Source organism: Stegostoma tigrinum, chromosome 2 (genome assembly GCF_030684315.1).
Source record: "Stegostoma tigrinum isolate sSteTig4 chromosome 2, sSteTig4.hap1, whole genome shotgun sequence".
In the NCBI taxonomy this organism is placed as follows: Eukaryota; Metazoa; Chordata; class Chondrichthyes; order Orectolobiformes; family Stegostomatidae; genus Stegostoma; species Stegostoma tigrinum.
The window spans coordinates 124,124,061-124,136,751 of record NC_081355.1 but is presented as its reverse complement, the minus strand read 5'-3'; the positions used below and the strand labels follow the sequence as shown (position 1 = coordinate 124,136,751).

At 41.4% G+C, this 12,691-nt stretch overlaps 1 protein-coding gene across 3 annotated transcripts in view; it reads left to right on the top strand.

The window, feature by feature from the left end:
• Positions 1 to 12,691, top strand: part of odad2 (outer dynein arm docking complex subunit 2) — a 354,164-nt gene that overhangs the window by 238,526 nt on the left and 102,947 nt on the right. For all 3 annotated transcript variants that reach the window (XR_009443219.1, XM_048560000.2, XM_048559992.2), the window contains one exon: positions 9,819 to 9,933. Coding sequence is in view for 2 of the 3 variants with exons in the window: in XM_048560000.2 (XP_048415957.1) it covers positions 9,819 to 9,933 (115 nt within the window). In the remaining variant the exon portion in view is untranslated. The remainder of the gene's footprint in view (positions 1 to 9,818; positions 9,934 to 12,691) is intronic.

The following is a 12,691-nucleotide window of genomic DNA, read 5'->3' as shown; positions in this document are numbered from 1 at the left end:
TCCCAACTCTATGTTCTGAGTGTTAACTAATCTTCAAAACATGCTAATAGGCTACCCGCAATACAATCAAATCCTGTCTTATTCAAAAACATTTTATTGGCACCTTATTGAATGCCTTCTAGTAATTTAAAAACACTATATCCCTTTTATCAATTCTGCTTGTCAAATCTTAAAAGGATTCCAGCATTTTATCAAATTTAATTTCCTTTATATAAAAACATGCTGACTCGGATCGTGTTAACCTTTTCCAAATTACTTGATATCATGGACTGTAGAATTTTCTCAATGATAGGTGTTAGGTGAATTGGTCTATAGATTTTTGCTTTCTGTTTCCATTCCTTCTTGAACAGAGGTATCATTTTAGTGGTTTCTAATCTGCTCAACCCCACTTGAAGATCTAATGAGGTCTGAAATATTTTGACCAATCTCTGTAGCCACTTTCATTAAATGCAGGTGATCAAGCCCCGCTGATTCAAATACCTTCAATTTCAGTATTTTGACAAATGCTTTGTCCCTTGTGATAGAGACAGTATCAAATTGGTTCCACCCATTAGCACTTTGCTTCTCGGTCATATTTTGGAATTTTAGTGCCCTCCATTGTGAAACCTGATGCAAAATATTGGTTCAAACTAATTGCCATTTCCTTGTTCCCATTATTATTTCCTCAACCACATCCCCCAAATGTCATACAATCACTTTAGCCATTTCCTTTTTTATATATATCCATAGAGGATGTTGCTGTTTGTTTCTTTGTTGCTTGCCAATTTACTTTGATAATCAACTTGCTCCCTTTTCTTAAGATTATTTCGTGATTCACAGTTAGTTCTTAAAATAATTTCCAATCCTCTAGCCTACCATTAATCTTTGTAGACCTTTTTATACCTTCGTTTATGACTGAATTGACCATCTTTGTTAGGCACAGGTGGTTTAACCTACTCATCAAGTCCTTATTTTGACTGGATTGAATTATTGCAAGACATTATGAAATAACTGCTTAAATATCTACCATTTCTCACTTACCCACCTACTCCTTAGTGTGGTTTTTTTTACCAGCCCCCTTTAGGCAACTCTTTCTTTGTATCTCTATAATTACCTTTATTCAAGTTGAGGACCCTAGTTTGAGACCTGAGTTGCTCTTCCTCAAACTGAATTTGAAGTTCTACCATGTTGAGATTGCTATATCTTATAGGATCCTTAATTGTAAGATCTCTTTATTAATCCTACCTCATTACACATTACTGCACCAAATTAGCCTATTCCTAGGTAGGTTCTGGAATGTACTGGTCTAAGAAACAACATCTGATGCATTATATGAATTAATCTACCATGTTACTTTTGCCCATTTCATTTGCCCAGGTACACTGCAAATTAAAAACATCCATGACAATTGAAATGCCTTTGTTGTTACATGCTTCCATTATTTCCCAATTTGTCCTACAGTGAGGCACTTCCTTGGAGGGGCAAAAATGACTCCAAGCATGACTTTTTTTCCTTGCTATTCCTTATTTCCACTTATTCTGATCCACATCAGAATCTATTGCACCTGTATCACTGTTCACCATAGTTCCGATACCTTTTTTTTATTAACGACGTTACCTCATGTCCCTTTACTTTTTTCCTGAAAGATTGAATACCATTGTACATTAAGCCCTAGTATTGGTCACCTTGTAAACATGTTATGATAATTGTTATCAAGTCATGTTCATTTTTTTCTATTTGTTTTGTTAACTTGACTATCTAATGATACATGCTGTATGAATTCAGATAACGACCTTTAAGCTTTGACTTTTTATCGTTATTATTTATTCTGTTTCTAAATTTTGCTGCACTCTCCGTTAAAACATTCAGTCTTTCCTGTCGTACTTTGATTGTTGGTCCCCTCTTCATCAGCCTGCACCTCTGCACTCAAAGTTTTTTGACTTTTTTTTAAACTTCCTTTTAGTTGAACCCCAACTAATAAATTTAAAACCCTATAACGCACCCTACTGATATGATTCACCGATGATTCATCAAGACACTGGTCACAGCATGGTTCAAATGATGTCCATTTCAATGGAGCAGCTCTCTCTTTCCCTTGTACTGGCTCATGAATCTGAACCTATTTGTCCCACACCAGTCTTTGAGACATATATATGGCTCTCAAATCTTAATCATCTTCAACAAATTTGCAGCAGGCTTTAGTGGTAATCATGAGCTTATTCTGTTTGTGGATCTGCTTTTTAATTTAGCCCCACGCTGCCAATAATCCCTCAGCAGAACCTAGTCCTACATATGCCATTCATTTCTATATCAACCATGATGACTAGATCCTTCTGATCCAAGTTCCTCTCCAACCCTGAAACAAAATACCCTGAACCCTGGCACTAGGCAGGCAATACAGCCCGCAGGGTTGTATATCTTTGCTGCAGAGAACAGTATCTATTCCCCTAACTATAATATCCTTTATTATTATTACATATCTCTTTTCTCCCCCAATTAGAATAGCTTTCTGTACCTTGGTCAGTTCACTAATCTTCTACATAGTATGTGCCCTCGTCCTCGCCAGGAGCACAACTTCATTCCTATTCAACAGGGACACTTGGCTATGGCACCTCCAAAGCTAAATTCTGTATTCCAGTGCCTGGCTTCACTCGCAGTTGCATCCTTTTGTCATTGTCCTCAGAACATTTTTGATGTAGTTAATCTAAGAAAGTGACTGTGTTCAGGCAGCTTTCCACTCCACTGACGTGTCACAGTGTCCACAGTTCAGACTCCAGCTCATAAAATCTGAATCAAGAAAGATTCTTCAAGTTTCCAACAGTTGCTGATGTGGTCATCATGGATCGCAGCAGCATCCACCCAGCTCTCTCATACAACAACTGCAACACATTGCCAACACAACCATCTCTATTTTATTTCATTAGTTAATTTGGATATTAAATATTTTGCATATTAAGCTGTAACAGCACCTTTCAATTAAATCGCAAAAATGACAGAAAAAACAACCACCTGTTTTCCTGTGATATTTCACTGATAAGTAAAAAACTGCTCTGAAAGGTAAAAACTGGTTGAAGAGGTTCTATGCTGCTTACGCACATCTCCCACCACTGCAGTCCTTCTCATGCAGGTCAAACATGTCCAGGGAAAACTCCTACTAACTGCTACTTACTCCTCCTTTATGCTCAGTGAATAAATCCTCCATATTTAACAGCACTTAGAGGAAGCACTTGCCATTTAGAGGTAGCAAGGTCACGGAATGTGTTGTGGGATTTCAATGACCATCATGGAAATTTGCTCAGCAGCAGCACCAGTGACCTAGCTGGTCGAATTGTAAGGAATGTAGCTACTTGATTGTGTCTGCATTAGGTGATGAGGGAACCAACAAGATGGTCATATTTGATCTTGCCCCATCAGACTCCTTGCTGCAAATAATAGCAGAATCTGTAAGTGTGACCATTGCGCAGTTCTTGTCTTGATATTGACAATATCCCCCATTGTGTTGTGTGGCACTGTCACCATTCTAAATGGGTTGATATCAAACAGCTCTAGCAACTCAAGACAGACATTATAAAGCATTTTGGCTATTGGTAGCAGCAGAATCATACTTCAATACAACCTACAACCTCATGGCCCGGCACATCCCTACCCTATCATTATCATCGAGCCAGGAGATCAACCTGGTTCAATGAAAAGTGCAGCCAGACATGCCAGGAGCAGCAGTGGGAAAACCTAAACCTGAGATGTCAACCTAGTGAAGCTACAAAACAGGACTAGTTACGTACAAAATAGTATAATCAGCAAGTGATAGATAGAAGATGTCAACCTACCTTTGATCATCAATAAATTGATGAAAGTTGACTTCTTTGGTACAATCAAGCAATACTCACTTCACAGTTACCCATTCACCGGTCAGTTTGAGTTCAGCCAAGGCCACTCAGCTCGACTTCATTGTTTTTGCCTCACAGTGTCTGCCTGTGATATCCGGGCTGCATTTGACCAAGTGTGGTATCGAGGGCTTCTATCAAAACTGGAATCAATAGGTATCAGGGGAAAACTTTCCACTGGTTGGACTTGTAGCTGGCACATAGGAAGATGGTCATGGTTGTTAGAAGTCAGTCAACTCAGCTCTAGGATATCTCTTCAGGAATTCCTCAGCGTAGTGTCTTAGGCCCATCTATTTTTAGCTGCTTCATCAATGACCTTCCCTCTAACTTAACGTCTGACATCTGAATGTTTGCCAATGATTTCATGCTGAAGACAGGCCTTACCTAGCACTTGTGTGATAGAAATGTTATTTGCCAGTTGTCAGTTTGGGTCTAGACATTTTCCAGATTTTGTTGAATTTGGGCATGGCTGAACAATGTGCGCTTCTGATCTGATTTATGATGGAGGGAAGGTTATTGATGAATCTACTGAAGATATTTGGGCCAAAGCCATGACACTGAGGAACATATGTAAGGATGCCCTGGAGCTGATGTAACTGACCTACAACCACACAACCATGATTTTAAACAATGGACCATTCTTAATATCACTTGGAGTGAATCGAATTGACTGAAGACTGGTATCTGTAATGCTTGGGAACCTGTGCAGGAGACCAAAATGGATCATCCACTCAGCACTTCTGGCTGAAGCTTGCTGTGAATGCTTCAACCTTTTGTACAGATGTGTTGGTCCCTTCTATCATTGAGAGTCGAGATATTCGTAGAGTCTCCTTCTCAACTGAGTTGTTTAATTGCCCAACCACTACTCATGACTGGATGTGACAGGACAGCAGAACTTAGATCAGATCCATTAGTTGTGGGATTGCTTAGCTCTGTCTATCAGTTGCTGCTTTCCCAGTTTGGGATGCAAGTGGTTGAAATAACTCAACAAAGGCTGGTATCCCATCACCATATCACCCTTTATTTACGTGTGGGAGTCTTTGACACTGATCCAGCAACCTCAGAGCCTGATCCCAGAGTGAACAGAACTTCTGACATTCCTGTTTATACCTGCCAGCCAGGGCTGTCTGATTGGACCAGATTAATAGCCCCAATTAGGGAGCTCATACTGTATGAGGTCCACCTGACTGACATCATTACAATCATACAGCAATCCTATATGTTAGATTCAATGGTTTGACACCTCATTTTCAGGAATGCCTGATGCTGCTCCTGGCGTGACTTCCTGTAGTCTCTGTTAAACCAGGATCATAGAGTTATAGAGATGCACAGCATGGAAACAGACCCTTCGGTCCAACTCATCCATGCTGACCAGATAACCTAAATAAATCTACTCCCATTTGCCAGCATTTGGTCCATATCCATCTCAACCCTTCCTATTCATATACCCATCCAGATGCCTTTTAAATGTTGTAATTGTACCAACCTCCACCACCTCCTCTGGCAGTTCATCCCATACATGCACCACCCTCTCTGTGAAAAAGATGCCCCTTAGGTCCCTTTTAAATCTTTCCCCTCTCACATTAAATGTATGCCCTTTAGTTTTGGACACCCCCAACCCAGGGAAAAGATCTTGTCTATTTACCCTGTCTCATGATTTATAAACTTCTATAAAGGTCAGCCCTCAGGCTCCAATGCTCAAGGTAAATAGCCCCAAACACATTCAGCCTCTCCCTATATCTCAAACCCTCCAATCTTGGCAGCATCCATGTAAATCCTTTCTGAACCCTTTCAAGTTTCACAACATTCTTCCTTTAGCAGGGTAACCAGAATTTCACACAGTATTCCTTAAGTGGCCTAACCAATGTCCTGTATAGCTGCAACATGACCTCCCAAAACCGTGCCAATGTTTTTTTGTTTAGCAACAGTCCCCAGGACCTTACCATTAAGCACTGCCCTGATTCGCCTTTCCAAACTGCAGCACCTCACATTTATCTAAATTAAATTCCATCTGCCACTTCTTGGCCTATTGGCCCATATGATTAAGATCCCGTTGTACTCGGAGGTAACCTTCTTCACTGTCCACTACACCTTCACTTTGGGAAGCTGAAAGAACTGCAGATGTTGAGAGTCAGGAACAAAAACAGAAGTTGCTGGAAAAGCTCAGAAAGTCTGGTAGCTTCAGTGAAGAAAAATCAGTTAAACTTTAATTCTGACTTTTTTTCACCAATATCACCAGACCTGCTGATCTTTTGGTGTAATCTGCAAACTCACTTAACCTTACCTCCTATGTTCACATCCAAATCATTTATGTAAATACACAAAGCAGTGGACCCAGCACCGATCCATTGTGGCACACCGCTGGTCACATGCCTCCAATCTGAAAAGCAACCCTCCACCATTACCCTCTGTCTCCTACCTTCAAGCCAGTTCTTATGCAAATGGCTAGTTCTCCCGGTATCCCATGTGATCTAACCTTGCTAACCAGTCTACCATGAGGATCCTTGTTAAACACCTTACTGAGGTCCGTATAGATCACATCCACTGCTCTGCCTCATCAATTCTCTTTGTTACTTCTTCAAAAAACTCAATAACTTAGTGAAACATAATTTCCCATCCACAAAGCCATATTGACTATCACTAAGCAGCCTTTGCCTTTCCAAATGCATGTAAATCCCGTCCATCAGGATTCTCTCCAACAACTTGCCAACCACCAATGTGAGGCTCACTAGTCTATAACTCCCTGGTTTTTCCTTACCACCTTTCTTTAATAGTGGCACTATGTTAGATAACTTCTAAGTCTTCTGACACCTCACCTGTGGCGATCAGTAACAAATATCTCAGCCAGGGGCCCAACAATCACTCTCCTAGTTTCCCACAGAGTTCTAGGGTATACCCGATCAAGTCCCAGGGATTTATCCACCTTTATGTGTTTTAAGCCATCCAGAACCACCTCCTCTGTAATATGGACAGTTTGCAAGATGTCGCTATTTATTTCCCCACATTCTATATCTTCTATATCCTCCTCCACTGTAAACACTGATTCAAAATACTCGTTTAGCACGTCCTCCATCTCCTGAAGTTCCACACACAGGTGGTCTGTGCAGTACTCACCCTTACTGACACTGTCATGGATAGATGTGTCTGCAGTTTACAGATTGGTAAGGAAGAGATCACAGTATGTTTTAGCCTCTTGTTGGGTCCGTCACCAACTGCCACAGAGCCAATTTAGCAGCTATTTCCTTTAGGATCTGAGCAGCCCAATCAGTAGCCCTGCTGCCGAGCCACTCTTGGTGGTAGACCTTGAAATCCCTCATCCAGAGTACATTTTTTGCCCTTGCTATCCTCAGTCCTTTATCCAAGTGTTGTTCAACGTGGAGGAGTACCGATTCATCAGCCAAAGGAGGATGGTACATTGTAGTCAGCAGGCAGTTTCCTTGCCCACATATAACATGAAGCCATGAACCTCATGGGGTCCATATTTAATATTGAGAATTCCTAGGGCAACCGTATACCCTGTGGCACCACTTCTGCTGCATCTGTCTTGTCGGTGAGGCAGGACATATCTAGGGATGGTGATAGTGGTGTCTTGGACATTATCTGTAAGTTATGATTCCATGCGTATGACTATGTCAGGCTGTTGTATTAATTGTCCATCAGACGGCTCTCCCAATCTTGGCACTAGCCCCAAGATAATAGTAAGGAGGACTTTACAGTGTCAACTGGGCTGTTTCTGCTGTTGCCCTTTCAGCTGCCTACGTCAATTCTAGGTGGTCCATCCACTTGCATTTCTTTGGGTCTTTGTCGTGATTGATACAGCTGAATGGCTTGCTGGGAAATTGAGAGTCAACCAAATTGCTATGGTCTGGAGTCACATGTAGGCTAGACCAAGTGAGAATAAAGGGGAAGCACAACGAGATCTAGGTGTTCTTGTAGATCAGTCAATGAAAGCAAGCATGCAGGTACAGCAGGTAGTGAAGAAAGCTAATAGCATGCTGGCCTTCATCACAAGAGGAATTGAGTACAGGAGCAAAGAGGTCCTTCTGCAGCTGTACAGGGCCCTGGTGAGACCGTACCTGGAGTATTGTGTACAGTTTTGGTCTCCCAATTTGAGGAAGAACATTCTTGCTATTGAGGGAGTGCAGCGTAGGTTCACAAGGTCAATTCCCGGAAGAGCGGGACTATCATATGTTGAAAGATTGGAGCGACTGGGCTTGTACACTCTTGAGTTTAGAAGGATGAGAGGGGATCTGATTGAGATATATAACATTATTACGGGATTGGACACTGTGGAGGCAGGAAGCATGTTTCCGCTGATGGGTGAGTCCAGGACCAGAGGTCACAGTTTAAAAATAAGGGGTAGGCCATTAAGAACAGAGTTGAGGAAAAACTTCTTCACCCAGAGAGTGGTGGATATATGGAATGCTCTGCCCCAGAAGGCAGTGGAGGCCAACTCTCTGGATGCTTTCAAGAAAGAGATGGACAGAGCTCTTAAAGATAGTGGAATCAAGGATTATGGGGATAAGGCAGGAACAGGATACTGATTGTGGTTGATCAGCCATGATCATAACGAATGGTGGTGCTGGCTCGAAGGGCCGAATGGCCTACTCCAGCACCTATTGTCTATTGTCTATTGTTACTAGTGGACCTGATGGGTTTTTCCCAACAACATACAATGGTTTTATGGTCATCAATAGACTCTTAATTCCAGATTTTTCTTCCTGTTATTGAGTTTAAATTCTACCATCTGCCATTAGTTGAGTTTCTGGATTAAGCGTCTAGTGATAATACCACAAGGCCATTGCCTCTCCCTTAGCTTCACATAATCTATTTAAATAACCTCTGAGGAAGTAACCCATATGAGGATATGTCAGTGGTTCAGCAAGTTGCATTCATTTAGTTGTATAGAATTTGAGATTTTGCAGGAATTAATCATTTACTAAGATACATCTCTGTCTCCACATGCAGACCCCAGGACATTAAAAAAATGTAGTTACTGTCACAAATATTAATTAATACATAAATATCACCAGCATAAAAAACAAAGTAAAAGATCAAATCTAGTACAAAAATGTTCTTGTTTTGTATTCAGTGCCTGTCAAATGAATATTCTCATATTCTCCTAACAATCAACGACAAGGAGTGAACTTTAATTTTCATTACAAGATAATCCGATCAAGCAATTTTCAACTCATTATATAGAACCCATTATTGAGGCATAGATAGTCAGATATATTAGAGACATTTAAGAGACTCTTGTATAGGCACATGGATGATAGTTAAATGAAGGGTATGCAGGTTAGTTTTGATCTTCGAGTAGGTTGGCGCAACATCGTGAGCCAAAGGGCCTGTACTGTGCTGGACTGTTCTATGTTCTATGTTCTAACCCACCTGATCATGGCCAACTTTTACAGATGCACCACAGAGAGCATTCAGAGAGAATGATGGCTTGGTACGGCAACTGCTTTGCCCAGGACCATAAGAATCTACAGAAAGTTATAAACACAGCCCAGACCACAAGACAAGCCAAACTCCCATCCATTGACTACATTTCCACTTCTCTTTGCCGCAGAAAGGCAGCCAACATTATCAAAGACCCCTTCCATCCTGCTTATAATCTTTTCCAAACTCTTCGGTCAGGCAGAGGATACAAAATTTTAAACACACGTACCAACAGGTTCAAGAACATCTTCTTCATCACTGTTATTAGACTGCTGAATAGACCTCTCAAATTCAAATCAAATGTTGATCTTGCTTTTGTACACCTCCTCTACAGCCGTAACTTTGTGTGCCTCACTCTGTTCAGTCACCCTAAGATCTGTATATACTTGTATATTATGATCTGCCTGTACTGCATGCAAAACAAAACTTTTCCCTGTACTTAGGTAAATGTGACAAAAATAAATCAAATCAAATCAAAACTATTTAAAATGGATTTTTATTTTGTTCCAACAGGATAATTGAATCTCTAGATGGTGTTCGTTTGTTATGGTCTTTACTCAAAAAGCCAAATCCAGACATTCAAGCAAGTGCAGCTTGGGCACTTTGTCCTTGTATTGAAAATGCCAAGGTGAGTTTATTGCTGATTATACACGTTTCAAGGCAATTTTCCATAAAATATCACATTAAAATTTAATACCACATTGAAACAAAACAAACCAGATCATTGAAAATTACTCAGATTTCTAAACTAATTAGTAGGATGAATATTGCACTTAAGCTGTGACATAAAATAACAGTAATGAAATGATCACCTATTATGCATGTCGTCTGCCAAATTCCCAGAAATGTGTTTTGAATTCAAGTTTATGGCAGGAATAGTTACGACAAGTATACATTGATGCACAATAACATTTGTCATGACCAATGATAGAGGAGTGCACTGTTTCTGTCCACTCCCACTACTCTAGGAGTCACAACAGAAATTTAGTTGTTTTATCCAGTCCCCAAAGTGTCCAGTCATATACTTTATCTGTATTAAACTTAGAATAAAAAGATTGTACTGACTCTGTCTTTTTATTTTCTATTTTTTAAAAGTTGTGGGCTGAGATAATGAATAGCTATTTTAAAACTAGTCTTTGAAAGGAAATCTACATGTTTTACAAAAACAGGTACCCAATACTCATGCCAAGGTTTGTGTAAACAACTGTTTGAACAAGAAGTAACTGAAGTGGTTGTAGATAGACTGGAGCTAAGGTGTTCTGCATATAGTACAGCTAGGTGGCAACAAGAAGTTGATTGGTCACCACTGATGAAGGGTCTTGGCCCGAAACGTCAGCTTTTGTGCTCCTGAGATGCTGCTGGGCCTGCTGTGTTCATCCAGCCTCACATTTCATTATCTTGGATTCTCCAGCATCTGCAGTTCCCATTATCACTTAAACCCAAAGAAAATCAGTTACTCTTTCCTTCAGCAGTTGTGTGCTATGGCCTTCAACTGATAAATCAGGGATCTTTTATCAGTGAACCAGCTACCTTGTATCTCTTCTAAACCGGAGGAAGCATCCAGAGAAAGACAATGGACTGACCAGGACAAGAATGACAAGAATCATCTCAGCAAACCATCAATAGAAACCAGTGAACTTTAATCTAGTTTTCCCTCACCCAAGGCCTATTTTTCTCTGTTTGTCAGTCTGGATGTGTGTGTAGGGGAAGAATTTTAATGAGGACTAGAGATTTAATTGTAGAGTTATTGTTCATGCAGTTGCCATGGGTACCCGCATGGGCCCTAGTTATGCCTGTCTCTTCGTGGGGTATGTGGAACATTCCTTGTTCTCGTCCCATTCAGGCTACCACTCATAACTCTTTCTCCGATACATCGATGATATCATCGGTGCTGCTTCCCTCTCTCATCTGGAATTGGAAAACTTCAATTTTGCCTCCAATTTCCACTCTGCCTTCACTTCCACCTGGTCTATCTCTGACTTCTCCTTTCCCTTCCTCAACATTTCTGTTTCCATTTCTGGGGATAGGCTGGCCACTAATATCCACTACAAACTCACTGACTCCCACAGCTACCTGGACTATACATCCTCACACCCCACTTCCTGTAAAGAATCCATTCCATTCTCTCAGTTCCTCTATCTTCATCATTTATGTTCAGATGAGGCCAACTTTGACACAGGATCCTCCGAAATGTCCACCTTCTTCCTCAACTGAGGATCCCCAGCTCTGTTATCAACAGGGCCCTCAACCAGGTCCGACCCATCTCCTGCACTTCCAACCTAACCCCCTCTCTTCCACCCTGCAACAGTGATAGGGTTCCCCTTATCCTCACTTACTATCCCACCAGCATCCACATCCAGGATATCTGCAGGTGCCACCTCCAGTGCAATGCCATCACCAGACACATATGCCCCTTCCCTCTCTTGTCCACCTTCTGCAGGGACTGTTCCCTTGGGGACACCCTGGTCCACACTTCCTTCACCCCCAACACCTCCTCACTGCCCTGTGGCACCTTCCCCTGTAACTGGCGAAGGTGCAACACATGCCCATTTACCTCATCCCTCACCAGAATCTAAACATAACTTCCAGGTGAAGCAATTTTTCACCTGCACTTCCCAGAATCTAGTCTACGGCATTCGCTGCTCACAATGTGGCCTCCTGTACATTGGGGAAATAAAGCATAGACTTGGCAACTGCTTCACAGTAAATCTACGTTCTGCTCACAAAAAGACCCTGAACTACCTGTTGCCTACTACTTTAACACACCACCTTGCTCCCTGGCCAACATTTGTGTCTCTGGCTTGCTGCAGTGTCCCAGCAAAGCCCAATGTAAGCTGAAGGAACAACACCTCATTTTCTGGACTCAATATTGAGTTCAATAATTGTAAGGCCTAAACTTTCCTATGCCCCAGCCCCCTACATCACACACCAGACCTTGTTATCACATAGCCTACTATTACACACTCCCTGCTGTTAGTCACTAACAGTCCCCATTAAAAACTATTCACCCTCCCAATTTGATCATTAGCAACTCCTTTAGTCTGTCCAATTGTCTCTCTCTCTCTCTCTCTCTCTCTCTCTTTGGGCTCTATCCTATCGTTTACTCCCTAGCCCCACCCACCTCCCTATTTTCTGCGTATAAACTGACGTTTTCCCAGCCACCAGTTCTGAGGAAGGGTCACTGGACCTGAAAAGTGATCTCTGTTTTTCTTTTCACAGATGCTGCCTGATCTAATAAGTAAAGGCCTAACTTGTTTATCTGTTCTTGAGAATTCAGACCCTTTATCTCTGGAATCAGCCTACTTGAATCACTGCCTCCATTATGAGCATTTTCCTTCTAGGAAAGTGACCAAAAGTGTACACTGTATGCAGGTACAGCCTTACCA